The sequence below is a fragment of the Myotis daubentonii genome, chromosome 16 (genome assembly GCF_963259705.1).
Source record: "Myotis daubentonii chromosome 16, mMyoDau2.1, whole genome shotgun sequence".
NCBI lineage: Eukaryota > Metazoa > Chordata > Mammalia > Chiroptera > Vespertilionidae > Myotis > Myotis daubentonii.
Window position 1 is genome coordinate 40098635 of NC_081855.1, and position 15267 is coordinate 40113901.

The window sequence follows — 15267 nt, forward strand, 5'->3', positions numbered from 1 at the left end:
CCAGCACCGCTCATCACTGTCCTCATCCCCCGCCCCCGTCAGACCAGGCTCTGTAGCCTGGAGCGCAGGGAGACTGTCTGGCTGAAGAGAAGGTGGGGCGGCAGGTGCATCAGGCCTCCACCTGAAACGATGATTCAGGAGAAAGGCAACTGACCTCATTAACGACAGTGTTTCTTTAGTTCGTGCTAAAAATGCCTTCGCGCAAGAAAACCCACGGGCTGACCACCCGCGGTTCTATTCTTGGAGTGGAGGACACGTAAGCACGTTCGGTGAGGAAGCCGCGTGCCCCCCAGTCAGTAACTCAGCCACCCGGGGGTCCCCTCTGCCTGTTCCGGGGCACCCCTCTGGAGGCAGATCTGGGCCGAACCAACCCAAGGGCCGCTTCTGAAACCGACTGTGCAATAACGCCGCCTGTCTGCATCGCCGGCCGAGGCGCTGGCCGAGCTGCAGGCATGGACCCACCCGGCTTTCAGACACGGGTGCCGAGAACAGCCTCCTTGGGGGCACCGCCACACGGCAGGTGGGCGAGCGAGGAGGCTTGGAGGCAGTTTACGTCCAGAGATAGAAACATTCAGAAAGGCAAGAGCAGGAGCAGCTCACAGTCAGAGAGCTGGTGGTGACAGCCCTCGAGGTGGAGCGATGGTGTGGTGGGTGAGGACACGGGTCCAGGAGCCAGAACACTGAGTCTGAATCCTGGTTCTACCACCTGTCGGCTGTGTGTCCTTAGGCAAGTTACTCAGCCTCCCTGAGCCTCAGTTTCCTCAACTGTTATTGGGAGCGACAGTATCCACCTACAGCAGCGGTTCTCAACCTGTGGGTCGCGACCCCTTTGGCGGTCGAACGATCCTTTCACAGGGGTCGCCTAAGACCATCCTGCATAGCAGATATTTACATTACGATTCATAACAGTAGCAACATGACAGTTATGAAGTAGCAACGAAAATAATTTTCTGGTTGGGTCACAACATGAGGAACTGTATTTAAAGGGCCAGAAGGTTGAGAACCACTGACCTACAGGGTTGTTGTGAGGGTTCAATGAATGACTTTGTAAAGGCCTCAGGACAGGGCCCGGTGCATAGTATTTGTTAAATAAATGAAGAGAGTGGGGCCCTATAGGAAGAGTCTGAATAAAGGTGGCGACACCAAACATGGTGGCTGACACCCCCCCCCCCCCCGGCAGCAGGGGCAGCGGCCAAGCTGAGACCGGCGCCCAGGGCCTGCCAATGAGTTCTGCTCCGGGTGCCAGGCAAGTCCGGGACAAGCAGAGCCGCAGAAAAGTCCGCCCAAGGCCTCTCAGCAAGGAACATGGACCATGAAATCCAAACCAAGCAGCCCTGCCCCGGCTCTCTAACGGTTCTGGGGGCACTCGGCCATCGCCCTGTTGGAGTGCCCGGTGGACATGGGCTCCCCTCGCTGCCCGTCTGTCCTGACTCTCAAAGTCAGCAGGAATGCTGGTGGCCCAGACACAGAATGGAGGGCAAGGCAGGCACTGGCCTTCCCCCTGCAGAACCCAGGGGTCACCGCCTTCCGCTCTCCAGGAAAAGGGTGGGTGGGACCCACAAGATCTGGGGAACCGGGGCCCAGGAAGCGGCGTCGCCCCGACTCACCACTTTGGGCTTGAAGGGCGGCTGGATCTCCCTGTTCTCCAGCTTCTCCCAGTCGATCCTCCGGAAGAAGGCGTGTTCGCGCACGTCCCGCTCGCCCTCGGGCCCGCAGCCCAGCCGCTTGCCCGGGTGCTTGGTCATCAGCTGGAAGCAGGAGAGAGGATCTAATGCATAACGTGCGACTGCAGTTGATATTAATGTGTTGTATGACTTACATGTGCCAAGAGAGAAGAATTAAGTGTTCTCTCTCCAAAGAAGAAAAACGAGTGACTTCTTGAAGTGATGGATGAGTTAGCGTGACTGTGGGGTTCCTTTCATAAGGTCCCGTCACCCCTCCGTGTTCACGGGGATTAGCTCTAGGACCCCTCATGGGTACCAAAACCCAAGGATGCTCATATAAAAGGCGTAGTATTTGCATATAACCTGCACACATCCTCCTGTATACAGTGGGGCCTTGACTTACGAGTGTCCCGACTAACGAGTTTTTTGAGATACCAGCTGTCTCTCGGCAGAATTTTTGCACTGAGTTGACAGAGTAATTTGAGTTAACGAGCTCCTTAACGAGCTCGGTCTCGGAACGAATTAAACTCGTAAGTCAAGGCCCCGCTGTACTTTCAATTTTCCCCAGGTTACTTATAACACCTGATACAATGCAAATGCCATCTAAATAGCAGTTATACTGTATTGTTGGGAATAATGACAAGAAAAAAAAGTCTGTCCATGTTCAGCACAGACACAGCCATCGTAGGCCTCCCTCCATGGGTACAGGTCAGCAACCATGTCACTTTTTGGGGGGAATATTTTCGATCTGCGGTGGGTTGAGTCTACGGATGTGGAACCCGTGGATATGACTGGCCAACGCACACATCTATCACATCATCCTGTTGTTCACTTTAAATATATTACAATTTTATTTGTCTATTGTACCTCAATCAAATTGAAAAAGCAGAAAATTTCATTCCCACGTTCCTCAAAACCCATGACCCAGAAGCCTCATGGCAGCCCCTCCCCAGAGAGCAGCCGACTGAGCGCCCGCCAGCAGAACGCATACACAGAGGGTGGCACGTCCACTCAACGGAATACCGCGTGGCCGAGTGGAAGACGGGCTTCCACCACACGCAACACCGTGGAGAGACCTCTCCATCGCAGTGTCAGGGGAAAAGCCAGGCCCAGGGCACATCCACGGCAAGATCCGCGTGTGCAAAGTTCAAAACGGGCACAGTGCACGCACGCAGTGACTCGTGGGGGTGACTGCCGGGCGGGACAGGGGCAGCCTTCGAGGTGCCGGGCACGCGTGTCCATTTTGTGACAATTCATTGGCCTGCACACTGATGACGGGCGCCCTTTTCTACACGTGTGTTACATCTCAAAAACAGAGCAATGGGCACAGCACTAACGGAGGTGTGCAGCGGAGGAGAACTAACGTTTTCTAAGCGTCTGTGATCACTTCCACTAAACGGCACCACAACTTCATGGGCGGGGGGAGGGGGGAATGGCAAACTAAAGCTATTGAGTTTCCGAGGTGTTGGGGTGTCAACTCGTGTCCCAGGCTCCCCTTTCCCCACCGCGCCCCGCAGGTCCCCAGGCCCTCGCCCGTGAAGGCGGGAGGCAGTGGCGGGGTCCCTGTGCCCTCTTGCTGGGGAGTGTGGGAAAGATCACCCGTCCACCCTTTCGATCTGTAACCCTAAAAGGAACCCAGCACACTCACTCCCTTGCAGATGGAGACGGCCTCCTTGGACAAGGATTTGGGGTAAGAGACGTTGTGCTCCATGATAGACTGAAAGAGTTCGTCCTCGTCCTCGCCGTCAAATGGAGGCTGTTCCGGAAAAGAGGAAGATGGAGAAATATTTAGGCAGGTCGTTGATGAAGGCAGCACCCCAAGGGCCGCACTCGTGCGACACGGCGGGGGGGGGGGGGGGGAGGGGGCCAGGCTGCAGTCAGCCCAGACGCGTGCGGGCTTACTGGACCAGCTTTCATTTCCTCGCTCGCAGGTGGTATGCCTTCCCGTTTCCCTCTGCTCCTCTAACGATCTCTCCCTGGGCAACCCAAAACAATCTTTGAGAAAAGTGTTTCTGAGTAATGCTCTGATTTTTCAAATAAATGATAATTAACCCATTAATCTTGCAATTATGTATTAAAATGGAATTATGACCTAGTTAGGTTAGACGGCTGTGTGTTCAGAGGGTGGGGTGTGGGGTGGCGGACGCTAATGCCTTTGGATTCTGAACATGGGGTGAGGGGGACATCAGAACCCGGGCAAAGAGGACTTCCTTGGGTCCAGAATACACATCAGGGCCCCTCTGACCCAACACAGAGCTGCCCCCCGTGTGGTGGCGGTGACAGGAGCTCAGCTTCCACCCAATACCTCCCATCTTTTTCGGGGGAGGGGTGGGGGCGGGTTGCAGCTCCCTGTGGAGAGAGGGAGGCCCCGGCTTTAAAGCCAGGCAGACATAAACCAGAATTCCAGCTCCACCTCCTCCGAGCTGATTGTCCAGAGACAAGTGACTTGCCTCCCTAAGACACGGTTTTCCAATCTGCAAAATGGGTTCCCTGGTGAGTCTGTAAAGTGCCTGATATTGTGTCTTGTATCCAGTAAGAGCCCAGTGAAGGGTGCTTAGCGGCACTGGTATTGTGGTTCAGGTAGACGAGCTGTCGTTGGGGGCTGCTGGGGTCCTTGGGAGGAAGGGGGAGCCCAGGATGCCCCCGGCATGTCTTCAGTCCTGAGGTCGGCAAATCACCTGCCCTCTGGACAACCCACAGCACGAGGGGGCTTCGGGGAACCTGCTTACCGTCCCCTTTAACTTAGCTGTGAGCTCAGCATGCAAAAGGCAGACCAGGTCAGCCCTCGTGCAAAGAGTCCTATGTTTCATCTTTATGTTCCTTCTCATTATAGGGAGGACTCCAGTCCCTCTGGCTGACAGGGTTAGGGCTCAGATAATGACAAAGTCTGGCTTAAATTTAAACGATACCATGGACCAAAAACAACCGTGCGGTCCCTTCTCATCAAACATCTTCCCCCGAGTAGAAGAGTAGCGGAACTAAGCAGAGCGCTCCCCTAACCACCACTCACAAACCATCCCGAGCTGTTCATCTGGCCCCACCTTCCTCCTCGGCCCCCAAGCCCCGCCCTGAACCGGAGCTGGAAGCAAGGCTGGCACACGGGAGCCACACCCACAGAGGGAACATGCCGAGCCTATAAAGGACCCCACTTTCGGACCAGGTATGGGGTGACTGCTGCCACTCATGCTTTTTTGGTGTGTGTGTCTAAAAATAGAAATAAATAGGCCCGTTTTCCGGTTGTAAGTGCCCGGTGTTACGAACGTTACGAGCTTGGGGGAAGCGTGCAGGTGGGTGAGGAGAGTGACTCAGAGCAGCGCAGGGGCAGCCTGCCCCAGGTGGGGTTCCGTGGGCAGAAGTCACATGGCTCTGGGATGCCCACCTCGCAAGCCCGTTGGAGGCGGCCACCCCACTGGGCAGTGCAGGCAGCAGATGGTGGCGTGGGCCAGCAGGGCAGGGTGGGTGGGCGTGAGGGTGTGGCTGCACCTGCAAGAGGGACAGTGGAGGCCAGCCCCACAGTCCATCCCACAGTCTTCTCAGCCCGATATCACGCAGCCTACTTCTCCCGGCCACCTGTTACATGACACCCACGGAACACCGCATCTTCCCTAAAAAGCGACCCCTACATGTGGCCGAGCTTGGGCCTAGGACAGTGGTCCGCAAACCGCGGCTCATGAGCCACATGCGGCTCTTTGACCCCTTGAGTGTGGCTCTTCCACAAAATACCGACTTCTGCGCATGGGCCACGACGTTTCAATCGCATTGTATGTGCGCGCCCGCACGTGGTATTTTGTGGAAGAGCCACACTCAAGGGGCCAAAGAGCCGCATGTGGCTCGCGAGCCGCAGTTTGCCGACCACGGGCCTAGGAGATTTTCATAACTAAAACAAATGTGGTGTGGTTTCTGTGGGGGCTGTGGCTTGCACACCTCCAGGGACCCCACTTCCTCGAATTCGCTGTGAGTGGATACCCTGCAATGTCCCAGTGCCCTGGAGGGGAGCAGGGCACAGGCTCTGCTCTGGATAACCAATCGACAACTCACACTGTGGCCCCTCAGAGCCGCTGGCCAGGACGGGCTACGTCACTGTGGGTCTCAGAGCCGAGGGAAGATGTGGGCCTCATGAGGTAATTGTTAGAACGTCAAGGTGGCGACAGCAGAGCACCAGCCCAGCTATGCAGCTTGGGCCCATGCGACTGCATAGGTCCTGCCCATGACGCTGGCCAGAGGTGGCCGGCTGGTACCTGGCTGGACAGCGATAGACAGCAGGGATTCAACCAGTCTCCTTGGGGAGGTCAGCACCAGCGCAGGAACGTGGCAGGGCTGAGCCACAGATGAGCCAGGCCACAGGCCCAAGAGAAACTTCCTCCAAAGAGAATACGTGCCCTTGACTAGGAATCGAACCCGCGACCCTTTGGTCCAGGGCCGATGCTCTGTAACCTCTGAGTGAGGGCCACATATGCTAATTTGCTCTCAGGCGTTGAAGGCGGGGCAATGCTGAAAAGTTATAATTATTCATTTTCCTTCCCAGACAGGCCAGCCATGGAGCCTGGGGACACCGGGGGGCAATGCGTGGCCCAGGGACTTAGGACATGACCGCTTGGGTATTGCTTCGTTCCCCTCTCCCCCGCATTCCCATGATTGTTTCTTAAATTTCTACAGATCTGGACTCGGGTGTTTCCGGCTGAGCTAGCGTCCTGGCTTGGGGGTGCCTTCCTTGGCAATACGTAATTTGTGAATGTTAAACACACAAACGAGGGATGATGGATCCCTGTTTCCAAAATGATTCCGAAATCCCTCACCAGGAAGTGGTCACTGGTGACCAGGGTGGGGTGGGGGAGAACTCAAGGACAATCAGGCGGTGTCGTGGGATAAAGCACCGAGCACAGATTCGCCAGGGATGAAGGCATAGCATGGAGGGGCCTGGCAGAGGGCAGAGGGCAGAGCAGGCGGGCGGGGCCCTGGAGGAGGAACACCTGAGTGCCGGAGCCGCTGTGCTCATGAGCGCCAGGGAAACACCAGTTAGGCCCGCACGTAATCGTATCTGTCAGGCAATCGGAACCGCAGGCTCCACTGCGTATGCTGAACGGCCCCCTGGCTGCTGACCGTAAATAAAGCAAATGAGAAGGGAACTGCAAGGAAAGATTTTTCTGCTCATCGTCAGCTCTCTTGATTACAGAGGACAAATTTAGGCCACAACCCCACCGGCAACTTTATAATTAGTCTTACTTTTCAGTAACAGTATGTATTCCCTCGGCTGGGTCTCCGAGTTCCGGCAGCTTTGAGGGGGTGGGTGTGGGCAATACACGTGGAGCCTTTATTATCCTTTGGGCTGAGTCACAGCCCAGGAATATGTTGGAATTTGCATCGAGTCAGAGAGGAAAACTAGGAAGTGGGGGGGGGGGGCGCTCTGGAATGAAAACACCGTGTTTGTGGCAGGAGCGGTGAAGGTCTAGGTCAGGGGTGGGGAACGTCTGTCCCTCGGGCCGTATAAGGTCTGCGAAATCATTTGGTCTGGTCCTGCCAAGCCATTAGGGTGAGTTAATTAATGTCTGACCAAAGATAGCAGGCTGATTTTTAAATGGATCCTTTTGTACGGCCCCAGAATGATGTTATAAACATCCAAATGGCCCTCGGCAGATAAAAGGGTCCCACCCCTGGCCTTGAGGGATAGCGGCAGTGTCTGCCACTGCGCCTGAATGTGGGCTGCCTTGCGGCGCCATATTTAGGGTGTCACCATTTTCAATGGAGATTATGGAAACTTCCAGAGACCATCGAAGGCAGGCTGACTGAGAGACGGGATGGAAAACCATGAAAATGGGTCAGAATGTCTATGGAGCCGCTGGGAGTGGGAGGACCCTGTGCTCTCTGGGGGATGAGGAAGGACCAGTCTGCAGGTGAGGCGGGACCTCACAATGCACCCCAGAGGGGCCCTCCCCACGGGAGCCGGCGTTTCCCAGCTCTCCCTGCAGAGTGAAGACCCAGGAGGCCTGGAGGGGAAGGAAGACGGCCAATAAGGAGACAGCTCCGTTCACGTCCTGTAACGTGCCCTGGGCCAGAGCCCATTTCCACCCTACGGTTTCCTTTGCTGGCATATGCAGACGGGCCTCTTCATGAAAGCAGGCTTGTGTGCTGGGCTGAGGGTCAGAACGTTCGACTGGCATCCAGGAGGGGAACTCAGGCCCTTGTGCTTTCAGGAGCAGCCCGGCTCTCAGGGGCCGAGAATCAGCCCAATTTCACGGTCCAACTCCTAAAGGGGGAAGTTAACTAGAGGAGCAGGCGATGTGGGTTCTGCCAGCTGTTGTCTTCCTGACAGTTGTTGTGCATAACCTGCTTTTCTGTGTTTACAAACGGAAGTAATGGGCCTGAAACCAACATTGTACTGGGGACGAAAACCTAAATAATACACAGACGGCTTTTTAAAATGTCAATCAAATCTTACCATCCCTGAGAAATAATGACCACGTGAAGGCTGGTACCTTCTATCTTTTAATATCCAAAAGACTAGTATTAAGAGGTGTAAGATGCAATGAGAGAGACATAAAGGACCGATCACCAGTGGCCTCCCACCCCGAGTCTAAGCCAGTGGTCTGCAGTGGCCTCCCTGCACACATGGCCTGGTGCTCCCCTCCTCTCTGACCGCAGGCCTCCTCTCCTACTCCCTCTCCAGCTTCCCGACTCTGCTCCAACCACACTGGCGCTTCCCTTCCTTGGCTTAATAAACACGGCAACATAATCCCACCCCAGGGCCTTTGCACATGCCATTCCAGTCCCTCTGCATGGAGTGCTTTCCCCCAGAGATGCACACAGACATTCCTCATTTCCTTCTCATTTTAATTTTATTTGTACACAAGGCCCTCCTCGGCCACACTAGCTACAATGTCAATCCTGCCCCAACACTTATGTTCTTGTCCTGCTTTGTTACTTTTCTTCTTAGCTTTTCAACTATTATATAGTCCTTTCTTTTCTTTTTAACATGTCTACTGTCTCTCTTTCTTTATACTGTAATCTTGATGAAGGTACAGGTCATGTCTGTCCATGGCTGTTACCACAGAAAGCGTGCATTCAATAAGTATGTGTTGAATGAATAAACGACCAAGTCCATGGATGTAACTTGTCAGAAAGGGTTGACTCCCTTCCCCACCCCCCTCGAAACGAAGATTTCTTCGGGAGTAGCTCTGCTGCTCAACACAAGCATTTCTTTCCATTCTCCTACCTCGGGCTCTTAGCGACGGAGGGTCCGACTCCTGGTCACCAGTACTTGAGTGCTGGCAACTATAAAAGCTGCCTCCACAGAACGGTTCTTAGGTATAATGGCAGAGACCTGGTAGCTGCTCCCCGAACCTCCTTCCCCTTGCCGGGCTCACAGGTACATGCCCCTCTCAGGCCTGCATCTCATCAGGGCTGTGTGGCCCGTGGGGTGCAGGCAGGAGTGAGGAGTGCCACCTCTAGGCCTGGCCCCTAGACGTTCCTGCCTCCGTCCTCCTGCTCTCTCCTCATTGGCCGGTTGAATAATGAGGAGTCAGTGGAAGAATTTAAGGCCCTAAAAGGTGGAGCCAAGGGACGGAAGAAGCCTGGGTCCCTGAATCACCATGTGGATCCGAGTTCCCCTCCCCCACACCACGGAGGACTGCGCCCAGAATGTGAAAGCAGCCTGCGCCGTGTGCGGAGCCGCTGAGGCTTCGAGGGGCCTGTTAAAACGGCGAGTGTGACTGACTCCGATACAGACCTCGGGGCCGTTATGTTAGAAGTGCCACGACAGCAGCAACGCACTCGGCTATCAGCTAGATGCACATTCCCCAGAGACCACATCTGCCTTTTCTTAGCTGGATGTCCAGCCTCATCGGACTTCTGCAGACGTGACAGTGAGCTGCCGACGGTGAGATGAGCGGAGGCAGGGAGAGGCCATGACACGTCTTCAGGGACAGCAGATACACTCGGCAGCACCGGGTGATTTCCGCAGACAAGCCCGCAGGGACCTACCCCGGCGCTGAGCCACTGAAAACTAGCCCTGGCCGGTGTGGCTCAGTGGATAGAGCCTGCGGACTGAAGGGTCCCGGGTTTGATTCTGGTCACGGGCACACGCCCAGGTTGCAGGCTCGACCCCCAGTAGGGGGCATGCAGGAGGCAATCAATGATTCTTTCTCATCATTGATGTTTCTATCTCTCTCTCCCTCTCCCTTCCTCTCTGAAATCAATACAAATATTAAAAAAAAAAAAAAAAAATGAAAACTCACAGAGGCCATGTTGTCGCCAACAGGCAGGGGGCTTTTGTGGGTAAGGTGACAGCCGTACCCTGCCTATTCTCCAGGAGGTAGCTTTCAATTCAGGTTTTGTGATCGGAAGAGAATTTCTGTACAGACTGAATACAATCCTCTCTCAAGGGGCGCTTCTCCACCTTTCACGGGCCGGGGAGCCAGACCAGGCCTGTCCTGCCACACCGCCGGGTCCTGCTCTCTCGGCCCCCGTGGAGCAGAAGTGTTCACACTGGATGGCGATAAACAAGCATGAAAACACAGGGAAACGTTACCTGCCCAGCCAGCATTTCATATAACAGGACGCCATAGGCCCACCAGTCCACGGACTTCCCGTACGGCTGATAAGCGATTATCTGTGGGAAAACAAACACATCAATTACATTCAGTGGCAAATCAAAAAGCCTGCGTTCGGACAGGTAAATCAGGCACGTTGGCATTCACACTGTTTGCAAATGAGGGGGTGATGATATATCTTTGATTTCTACACCCAGGGAAGAGCGCCCCTCAAATTGGGCATGCCAAGAACTGTCACCCCACGATTCACCGTCTCAAACCTATTTGGAACCTGTCTTCCGAATCTCCCCCCCCCACCCCCCCCTCAAGACGCCACAGCACTGTCTGAGGTCGATTTAATTATCCTCATTGGAGGAAAATATCTGGCACTGAGGTGGATTTAATATTTGGAAAAAGCAGAGGTCATTCAAAGCATGAGTCTCATAAATAAGATAACCAAACGAAGTAACAGAACTTCATTAAAAGTAATAAAGAAGATGATGATGATAATCATCATCATAAAAAAGAAAAAGAGGACTAAAGTAAAATTTCTAGTTTTCCTGGGTTGCTCACAGAGGTACCATAGCTGCTGAATGACTGAAGTTTCAAAATGCTTTAAAAGAGACATAAAATGTAATATTCAGACCTTGTCCGATCTTGGTTCTAACCAACCAACTGTAAAAAAGAAAGTGGGAACATTTAAATGTGGTCCTGATATCAGGTGATCTTAAGGGGTTATTGTTGATATTGTTAGGCAGGATGAATGGTACGGTGATTAGAGTGTCCTTTTCATTTAGTCGGCTTGTTAAAACACTGGCTTGACTGCCTCGCAGGCAGGCTGCGCACCTAACACAATCCCCAGGCCCAGGATCACGCCCCAGGATTCCAGGTGAAGACATACCAACAGGTACCCGGCAGGACCGTCCTGCCACTTTGCATACGAATTTGACTTAGAAATGTTCCAAGGCATTTTTAAACATATTTTTATTGATTTCAGAGAGGAAGGGAGAGGGAGAGAGATAGAAACATCGAAGATGAGAGAGAATCATTGATTGGCTGCCCTCTGCACACCCCCTACTAGGGATCAAGTATGCAACCCGGGCATGTGCCCTTGACTGGAATCGAACCTGGATCCTCCAGTCCGCAGGCCAACACTCTAGCCACTGAGCCAAACCAGGTAGGGCCCCAGGTATTTTTAAAAAATATATTTTTATTGATTTCAGAGAGGAAGGGAGAGGAAGAGAGAGACAGAAACAGGGGCTCGGGCGGCAGACTTCCTGCAGCATGTGGGAGGCTGAACGTCAGCTGCCAGCACAGACCCAGCAGGGCCGCGGGCCTTCAGTGCGCTGCTATCTGTCATCATGATCATTACGGTTATACTAACATGAGCCCATGGCTTGGGGGGGTGTCGGGATGTTATAAATGGCTGCCTGTCTGTAAAACTGATGAGAAAGAATCATTGATTGGCTGCCTCTGCACGCCCCCTACTGGGGATCGAGCCCGAAACGCTGGCATGTGCTCTGACCAGGAATTGAACCGTGACCTCCTGGTTCACAGGTTGATGCTCAACCACTGAGTCACGCCTGCCGGGCCCACACATTTTTTTATTGGCCCACTCTCCCTGCCTGTCTGCCCATCCCTGTTGCTTTAAGGCAGCGCTGCCATTTCTCCCAATGGGATGCGAGGCACAGCCCGTGGCTCACTTCAGTGCAGGCGATGACAAGAGGGTCGGGGTTTGGATGGGGTGTCTCTGTGGCTTATTCCTCGACAAGAAAACGACACACAAAGGGGCCCACAAGGAGGCCGTCACTGCTTTTTAAAACGGCATTTGTTCTTTTCTGAAAACTTGGAAAACACACACACGAAGCACTAAAAAACCCAGCCAAAATGAGTCTCTAGTTATTACCTAGTGACCCGGAATGATATCCCTCCAGGGCCCAGACAGGAAACCCCTGGACCACCGCCTGTCCTGGCCAAGTAGAAGCACAGAAACTGTCTTTGGGAGAATGAAAGTGCGCCTGCTGAGCACTTACCACCCGCCCGATAGTCTCCACATGTTTTGTATAACCCGATGAGACAGCAATGACCGTTGTTCCCATTTTACAGGTGAGAAAACCGAGGGGTAAGCGTTTGGGAGACTTGCCTGAAGCCCATCAGTTAACAGGTGGTGCTCAGTATAGTGACAAATTTGTCTTAAAAATACGATTTGTACCTTTCAAAGATATATAATCACTCCTACTGGGATTAACAAAATATTCATCAAAGGGCTTTGAGGATTAAAGAGATTTGAAATCATTATTTCACTTTAGTATCTATATTTGAAAAGTACATGAATGAAATCTGTTCTTATAACTATATTAAAAGCAGTCCCTGCGATCTATTTTTAACAATCGGCGTTTTACTAGTGGTGGTGTTTTTTTAAAAAAAATCTTCACCTGAGGATATGTTTATTGGTTTTAGAGAGAAGAGAAGGAGGGAAGAAGGGAAGTAGAGAGGGAGAGAGGGAGGGAGGCAGGGAGAGAGGGAGAGAGAAATATTGATGTGAGAGAAATATCAATTGGTTGCCTCCCACAACCTTGGTATGTGCCCTGACTGGGAATCGAACCGCAATATTTTGGTGTACAGGGTGACACTCTAACCAACTACTGTGGGAGGAGCCGGCCTGGGCTCATCTGCCCCCACCGGGGCAGGTGTCTCTGGCACTTGTGGGCCAATGGAGGCTGCCAGCCAAGCCCGGTGTGGGGGTGGGGAGCTGCCTGGCATCCTGAAACCCCAGGCAAGGGGCTGCCATGGCAATGTGGCTTCTCACAGCAGAGGACCTCATAGGAGGAGAGGCTTGGCGAGGGGCTCGGGCGGCAGACTTCCTGCAGCACGTGGGAGGCTGAACGTCAGCTGCCAGCACAGACCCAGCAGGACCGCGGGCCTTCAGTGCACTGCTATCTGTCATCATGATCATTACGGTTATACTAACATGAGCCCACGGCTTGGGGGGGGGTGTCGGATGTTATAAATGGCTGCCTGTCTGATAAAACTGAGCTATGCAGGAGCTTTCTCCCTGCCTGGGTGCAGGACCAGGAATGCAAGGGGCCAGGGGCAGCCTCGAGTCTCTTGCCTGGCCCAAGGCCCACAGCGGCAGGAAAACGGTACTCTAAGGCCGTCCACCCTTCCCCGCTCGGCCAGGCTACACACTGGAAGGCCTCCCAGCCAGGATGGGGCTGGGAAAGCTTTGTTTTTTTAAAAAATATTTTTATTGATTTCAGAGAGGAAGGGAGAGAGAGATAGAAACATCAATGATGAGAGAGAATCATTGATTGGTTGCCTCCTGCACGCCCCACACTGGGGATTGAGCCCAAAACCTGGGCATATGTCCTGACTAGGAATCCAACCGTGACCTCCTGGTTCATAGGTTGATGCTCAACCACTGAGCCACACTGGTTCGACTGCAGAAGTTTTTTTCTTTCTTTTTTTAAATAAATTAAATCTTTATTGTTCAGATTATTACAGTTGTTCCTCTCCCCCCCCCCCCCCCCGCCCCATAGCTCCCCTCCAACCGGTTCCCACCCCATCCCTGTCCTCATGCATAGGTGTACGGTTTTTGTCCAGTCTCTTCCTGTACCCCCCATTCCTTTCCCCCGAGATTTTTCAGTCCACTCCCTTTCTATGACCCTGATTCTATTATATTCACCAGTTTATTCTGTTCATTAGATTTTTTATTCGCTTGGTTTTTAGATTCACTTATTGATATGTATTTGTTGTTCATAATTTTTATCTTTACCTTTTTCTTCTTCCTCTTCTTAAAGAATACCTTTCAGCATTTCATATAATACTGGTTTGGTTTGGTGGTGAACTCCTTTAGCTTTTTTGTATCTGTGAAGCTCTTTATCTGACCTTCAATTCTGAATGATAGCTTTGCTGGGTAAGGTAATGTTGGTTGTAGGTTCTTGCTATTGAATATTTCTTTGAATATTTGAATCACTTTGAATATTTCTTGCCACTCCCTTCTGGCCTGCATAGTTTCTGTTGAGAAATCAGCTGACAATCGTATGGGTACTCCCTTGTAGGTAACTAACTGTTTTTCTCTTGCTGCTTTTAAGATTCTCTCTTTGTCTTTTGTTCTTGGCATTTTAATTATGATGTGTCTTGGTGTGGTCCTCTTTGGATTCCTTTTGTTTGGGGTTCTCTGCACTTCCTGGACTTGTAAGTCTATTTCTTTCACCAGGTAGGGGAAGTTTTCTGTCATTATTTCTTCAAATAGGTTTTCAATATCTTGCTCTCTCTCTTCTTCTGACACCCCCATAATTCGGATGTTGGTACACTTGAAGTTGTCCCAGAGGCTCCTCACACTATCTTCATGTTTTTGGATTCTTTTTTCTTTTTCCGGTCGGGTGATTTTGCTTCCTCGTATTTCAAATCTTTGACTTGATTCTTGCGATCCTCTAGTCTGCTGTTGGAACTCTGTATAATATTCTTTATTTTAGTCAGTGTATGCTTAATTTCTAGTTGGTCCTTTTTCATATCCTTGAGGGTCTCACTAGATTTCTTGAGGGTCTCACTAAATTTATCGGCGGTTTCTAGAAAATTCCTGAAAAACCTTATAACCGTGGTTTTGAACTCTATATCCAGTAGTTTTCTTTCCTCCATTTCTGTCATTTGTGACCTGTTTCTTTGTCTCTGCATTTTGGCTGCTTCCCTGTGTTGATAGAGTGGCTTTCTGTGCTAGGTGTCCTATAGGGCCCAGTGGCTCAGCCTCCCCAATTACCTGAGGTGGACACTCTTGGTGCACCCCTTTGTGGGCTTTGTGCACAGTCTTGTTGTAGTTAAGCCTTGATTGTTGTTGGTATCACTGGGAAGAATTGACCTCCAGGCCAACTGGCTGTGAGAATCAGCTGTGTCTATGGTGGGAGAACTTCTGTGCTGGAGATACCCTTATGGGGCAAGACTTGCTCCAGTGGGGCTTTGGTGCTCACTGAGTCTGCCCCCTGAATGTGTCCCTTATGGATCTGAGGAGTTGTAATCTGGATGGTCCCACTCTGACCACTGGGTACACTGGCTTTTGGATCTCTAAGGAGGTGCTAATT

The 15267-nt window shown here is 52.2% G+C and overlaps 1 protein-coding gene across 4 annotated transcripts in view; it reads right to left on the bottom strand.

The window, feature by feature from the left end:
- Positions 1–15267, bottom strand: part of PRKCA (protein kinase C alpha) — a 286668-nt gene that overhangs the window by 15313 nt on the left and 256088 nt on the right. For all 4 annotated transcript variants that reach the window (XM_059670054.1, XM_059670057.1, XM_059670056.1 and 1 more), the window contains 3 exons: positions 10189–10269; positions 3313–3420; positions 1608–1748 (listed from right to left, as the gene is read on the bottom strand). In XM_059670054.1, the coding sequence (XP_059526037.1) occupies positions 1608–1748; positions 3313–3420; positions 10189–10269 (330 nt within the window). The remainder of the gene's footprint in view (positions 1–1607; positions 1749–3312; positions 3421–10188; positions 10270–15267) is intronic.